Genomic DNA, 6,245 nt, shown 5'->3' with positions numbered 1-6,245 from the left:
CGTGGGAGTCCAGTGACATAGCCATTACGCTAACTGCTGGTTCCTTTTTTTTTTTTTTTTGAGAAGAGAAAATTTTTTTTAAAGTCTTACAGATAGGGGCCAGCAGGTGGCGTGGCGTGGTGGTTAAGGCACTGGATTCCCACATGGCCAACAGCAGTTGCAGTCCTGAACCTGATGACTTCTTTTCTCACTTTCCCTCTCTCTCTGTCTCCTTCTGGTTAAATTAAAAAATAATAATAAGTAAAATTAAATATTTTTTAAAAGAAATTACAAAACAAAGTCTTATAACTAGCTCAAGGGTGAGACTAGTTTGGAGGGTGCTAACACAAGAATTCTATCTATTCCTTTCAGGATAAAACCAAGCCACCCTATTTAAAGACTTGAACTTGTGTGCACATTTTAGAAACCACTTGTTATTCCATTATTTGAGCTTTCTTTCTCTTTTCTTTGGTTACTTTCAGGGAAGAAACTTTTTGGTGAAGGCTACAGTGGACTAGAATATGATTACCGAGGTCTCATTAAACTTTACAACTCCATTGGAAATTATGAGAAAGTGTTCGAATATCACAATGTTCTGTCTAACTGGAACCGGTTGCGGGATCGGCAGTATTCAGTGACCGATGCTCTTGAAGACGTCAACACCAGCCCCCAGTCCACAGAAGAAGTGGTGCAGTCCTTCCTGATTTCTCAGAACGCTGAGGGACCGAGCTGCTGAGGGAGTACCTCAGTTAACCAATTACCTTTTCCCAGATTCCAGGGAATTCATACTGTGAAATCAAAACCATGTTGTTTTTAGGGGCTGGAATTTGCATTGAAACACTGGTCCAGTCCATTGAAGACCCTATTTTGGGTGATCCCTATCTTGCAGAGTGTCTGTAGGAATAAGCATATATTCAGTTATATTCAGCATGTACCGCATGTGTAAGTAGTCTGGCCCACAGTTTTCAACATAGTAGAACAAACAGGAAATCCTTTTTTGTTTTTCTTTTTAAAAAATAATTCATTTTGCAGAAAGCCTGAAAGAAAAAAAGAACCCTAAATAAAACTATTTAAGAGTTTAAAAGAGTTGCATTCTTATTATGTAAGGATGATTTTAACAACTTTTTAACGTATAATTCTTCCATGTGGAGGTATTCAATACTGTATTGTAAAGAAATTTTATGGGGGAAATCTTTATATGCAGTATAGAAAAGTGAACACAAATACTAATAACAGAGAGACATCCCAACTTAGTTTGGCTACCTTACCCAGAGCAGTGGATATAACCACTCCAGAGCTATATTACAAGGGATAGACTGTCCAATTATCTGAACTGGACCAGTGTTGATCTGTAAGTAATAGAAAAGCTGAAAGACCAACAGTCTTTCTTTTTTTTCCCCTTCCTTTCTTTTTCTTTCTTTTCTTTTTCGTGGTACAACAGTGCAAGATGCTCTGATAGCGTTTGCTAACAGGACCAGGAGGATCTACAAAGGACCAGCCCAATGTAGAAGGTGGTTATTTGGACCAGAGGCTTCAGATGATTATTTTAGCCCCTGCATATACTTTTATCAGTAGAATGATTTTATTTAGATGTACAATGAAAAGTGATAATGCAAAATTTATATTCATGCAATAGATACCAAACTAGGGAAATTTGGCCGTTTCAATTGCATATCTTTAGTCGAGGTACACAGATGGCAATGCTGTAAGCAAGGCTACAAATATCTGCTGCAGCTCCCCTCCCCCATTTTAACCGTTACCCTTCTAATCAACGCAGCTAATATGTACGTTGGCTATGAGTCATGTCCAGATGAGAAAGTTAGGTTACTGTACAATTTCTGAAGATTCATGGAAAGCAGATACCCAAAAATAAGTCTTAGAAAGATCCTTCATTTTTATGGTAAATAATAGTACAATTAGTCATTTTATTTGAAATCCAGGCGTCAAACAGGTCTCGTAATGATTTATCTATTTCACTAACTTGTCTTTCTTTTTATTGGATTTTTATTTTATTCTCTCCCCCTTTTTCTTTCCTTTAAGCCAGTGGGTTTATTTAATATTGAGGTAATATTCACATTTAAGAAGTTGTAACATGTTAGCAACTCAAGAAACAAAAAGGTATTTTGCTTTTACCTCAATTCTTATTATAGTGGCCCATCTGGTGCCTCTATAATTACAAATCTGGGCTTCCCCCCTATTTTCAGGGGTTCATGACTTGGCTGTGGAAGATGCTGCTCCTGGCTGATGCTGGGAGTAGCCTTGGTGAGTGGATGTGTGTTGAATTGTGATTTTCTTTTAACACGTGCATTGAGTGGTAAGGGAGACCATCTAACTGCCACATTGAGTCCAGAAAAAATTAATTAGGAGATTTTTAAATACTTTTTTGAACTTCCCGACTACAACCTTGTTTGAAACTGTTACTTGCAGGCTTCTTAGTTGTGAGCCAGTGTGTTTTAAGTCCCCAGGAGGGATTGACTGGGGGATGCAGTTAAAAAGCTGAAGCCAGCCCACACCCTGAGCTCATAAATATGTGATGTAGAAACCTGGTTTAATCCTCAAATTGAATTGTTTTCTTTTTAAATTTTGGAAAGAGGACATTGGCACACCTGCAATTTATGAAGCTGGTCCCCTCTCACTTAATTGTAATGTAATGCCAAGAGGCGCCTCTTCCTTAATTACCAGATAGTCTGTGTGACCGAGGACTAACGCGAAGTTTGAGTTGAGCTCCATCCTCATCGGCCTGCATATCTAATACCTCCAAAGAGATTTCAGGATAGGCTTTGTGTACTTTTACTAGTTACTTAGAGTCCTGTGGTATGTTTGTGGTATAGGAATGTCATGGTAAACTGTTTTTCAATAAATATTTTGAAACTTATGTTTCCTTATGAAGTTTTTTTTTTAATCTGTATTTTTGTTTTGTTTTGTGCACATATAGCATTTCCTAGAACAAGATCAAACAAATGACTCAAGGCCTCATCCTCCCTAACTCAGTTTGAACTCAACTTAGCTCACACTCAGTGATAAAGCCACATGATATTTACAAGTCAACTTATGTTTCCTTATGAAGTTTTTTTTTTTTAATCTGTATTTTTGTTTTGTTTTGTGCACATATAGCATTTCCTAGAACAAGATCAAACAAATGACTCAAGGCCTCATCCTCCCTAACTCAGTTTGAACTCAACTTAGCTCACACTCAGTGATAAAGCCACATGATATTTACAAGTCTAGAATCACAGGGTGATAACAACAGGTGACAGCCAATATTTTTTTAGCATCCTTATCAGTAGTTTCACCTGGCCACCGCTGCTTTAATGTAGTTTTTATAAATCTGTGCACATAAATCACACTTTGATTTAGTGTATATACTCTAGCTTAAGAAAACAGATTGCTATTTTCCGTTAGTGATATGACTTAATATGCTTTTATTTATGGTTCTAATGAAGAATAATACCCTAATCATTTTAAGTGTGGGGTTTACCTTTTTTAATAGGGATGTTTTTGATCACTTAGGGAGATGAATGCCACCGTGATTCATGGGGTTAAAAAAATCTCAAATGAAGGAAAGAATAAAATTTGTCTTGCAATAACCAATAGCTTTCACAGACTTTTTATGTGTGATGGGGTTGTTTGTAAGGTAGCGCTGGCTAACTTAAAGATTTTTCTGTTAGTTCAGCAGAGTAAGAGACCTTTGGTCCCATCCTTCCTGGCTTTCTTTTCTTCTTCCCATTCTTTTCCCAAAGTTTGGTGCTACTCAAGTTGGGTGCATCAGGGAGCTCAGCTAACACTCAGATGTGCCACACAGGTGAGCAGTCACTCCTGCATTCAGTTTAATGAAGCCAGGTGGTTTTTCTAGAGCATAATCTTTACGGGTCCCCTATGCTGACTTTGCCCAAAAGATTAGGACCCTTATTACTGTCTCTGCATAGTTAAACACGAACCTGCTATTGCTCTATAGTAACCTCTGTCCAGGTACCCATTTGTGAAAATGAAGGACTTAACAAAGAACTTTGTTCCTAACCTGTTAAGAACAGTTGGTCATTTTGTGAAAATTAAATTCAGAGGCCACAGTCTGGAAACAACAAGGGTGCCATTTGGTTGTCCTTACGGTGCAAACTGAAAGTGCATGCCTAAGACATGCTGGAAGCTGTCGGTCCAAACTTCACGAATTGGAAGAATGATTTGCCAAGTAGCAGGCATTGTTAACTGCCACCTGTTCTTTGTATTATCCCCAGTAGTCCTATTCTTGCTGCTTCCAAACTTTTTTTTTTTCCTGGATGCAAGGCTGCTGGACAAATATTTATAATTTTTTTTAAGAGTTTGTGTTTGCTTTAAAGATGAACACATTTTATTTACCTCTTGGCTTTAGAGGACCTTACTTGCCAGATTTTTTTTTATATGACTTTAGGATTAATCTCCAGCTTGAACACTAACAGTTCTTTTGCCCACAAATCTCAGGAATGTTTTAGGCAGAAAACTGGTTTTGCCCTGTTGATGATCTGAAGGAGTGTGCTTTAGGATTTATTAAATAATATTCTTCTTTCATTGCAATCCTAGGTATCTATAGCATGAGTGGCCTTAGTGAGTTTGTTGAAGTGCACATGTTTTTCAAAAGTAAAATTTAAGATTAAAAATATATGCTATATATAGATATCTAGAAAACTTGGTTTGTGGTGCACAGTTAAGTGTCAGATCACTAAATAACCGTTGCAGGTACCATTTGTGTAACATTACTCATTTCTGTATATTTCTTTTATGGGAAGACATGTTGCCATGGTAACTAAAACTTTTCAATTTAGTTCTTTTTTGATGCGAATGAATGCTACATTTTATTAAATATTACCAAGTCAGTACTATTTTTATACTTTATTAAGCAACAGGGGATTTTAGTTTAATAGACTCAAAATAAAAAGCTCTTAATGGAACAGTTAAAAGCAAGTCATTTACAATCTTTCTCTGAAAATCCCCACTAATAGTGCCACAATAATTTCTATAGAAATATCTAAGGTCACTGATAGATTTTCGAAGCCAGTTCTTTATTGTATCAGAACAACCTTTCATATCATTCTCACCAACTTGTAGCGCCCACCATTATTTGTAACTATTAAATCATACTAAGTATGTTTGTAACCAGCATTGTGATATATTCTGTACTTGTATTGCTCAAAATGAATTATTGACCTAATAAATATAGTGTTCCTGCACGTGGAGTGTACGTTTTCAATTTAGTTGTGATGGCTTTTGGTGGGGACTTGGGACAATTTAAACTGTTGCATACTGTTTTTATTGGAACACAGTATGAGAGAAACTGTTGGAACCAGAGCAAAGGTGTTCTTGTGCAAGAAAATTAAGATATGTGACAGAGGAGGTAAGATGTGTGACAGAGAAGGCACATGGTGGCAGATCTGGAGAGGTTGCTCAAGAAAGTACTTTGGGAGAAGACAGAAGCATGGCATTCGTGCAGGGGAATTTTTTAGACTTTGGGAAAGTCTTTATGAATCACTATGTGATTCTTTGTCTTGGTCTTGTAACTCTCAAAGGCTTAAGGTGCGGGGAGACATGGTAGAGTTATGCTGGAACAGTAGAGGGAACTCCAGGTTTAATTTCAGTTCTGGCTCCGCCTCTGAGCTGTAGGAATTTGAGTTATGTCATCACAGCCCTTGTGTTTCATTTCCTGACAAGAACGAGGGGGTCAAGTTAGGTCTTAATCAGCTCCACCAGGAAACAGCATAGCTCTTAAGCACCCAAGAACAATGAACAGGAAATGAAGTCACATTTTAGAAGATTATAAAGAAAACTATTGGGACTAGCAAATGGCATAATGGGTACAGCGCTGGACTCCCATGTAGTTGACTGTGGTTTGGATCCTGGACCCAGCAGCTTAAACCTCACACTGGGCGTGTGTGCATGCATACCCAAGATTCCAAGAGGAGACTGGAGAAGGCGATGCAGCATAACCATCCCTCTTGGGGGTGGGGGGGAGGTGTAATTTATTGCTTTCTGTCTCTCTGTCTCTCCAGTAAGCACACACACCTTATAGCAAAAATGTCTCTTTAAAAAAAAAAAAAGAAAACTAATATTTTAGATGAAATCCCACCTTGGAAATCACTAGCCTCATTGCCTGCCACCTTCAGTGATACTGAATTTTCTCATTTTTCTTTCTACTTACCTATGACTTTGAGTCTTTGAATATGTGCCATTTCCTCTTCTGCATGGAATGCTTTTGGGTCTTCAGAAAAGTGAAGACACATTTTTGCATAGAAAAACAT

At 37.7% G+C, this 6,245-nt stretch overlaps 1 protein-coding gene across 1 annotated transcript in view; it reads left to right on the top strand.

The window, feature by feature from the left end:
• Positions 1 to 2,854, top strand: part of APPBP2 (amyloid beta precursor protein binding protein 2) — a 94,222-nt gene extending 91,368 nt beyond the window's left edge. The window contains exon 13 of the mRNA XM_006154457.3: positions 462 to 2,854. Coding sequence (XP_006154519.1) covers positions 462 to 715 — 254 coding nt within the window. The 3' untranslated portion in view covers positions 716 to 2,854. The remainder of the gene's footprint in view (positions 1 to 461) is intronic.
• The last annotated feature ends 3,391 nt before the right edge of the window (positions 2,855 to 6,245 follow it).

The sequence above is a fragment of the Tupaia chinensis genome, unplaced genomic scaffold, assembly GCF_000334495.1.
Source record: "Tupaia chinensis unplaced genomic scaffold, TupChi_1.0 Scaffold000407_4, whole genome shotgun sequence".
In the NCBI taxonomy this organism is placed as follows: domain Eukaryota; kingdom Metazoa; phylum Chordata; class Mammalia; order Scandentia; family Tupaiidae; genus Tupaia; species Tupaia belangeri.
The sequence above is the reverse complement of the archived record's forward strand: the minus strand, read 5'-3'. Positions and strand labels throughout refer to the sequence as shown.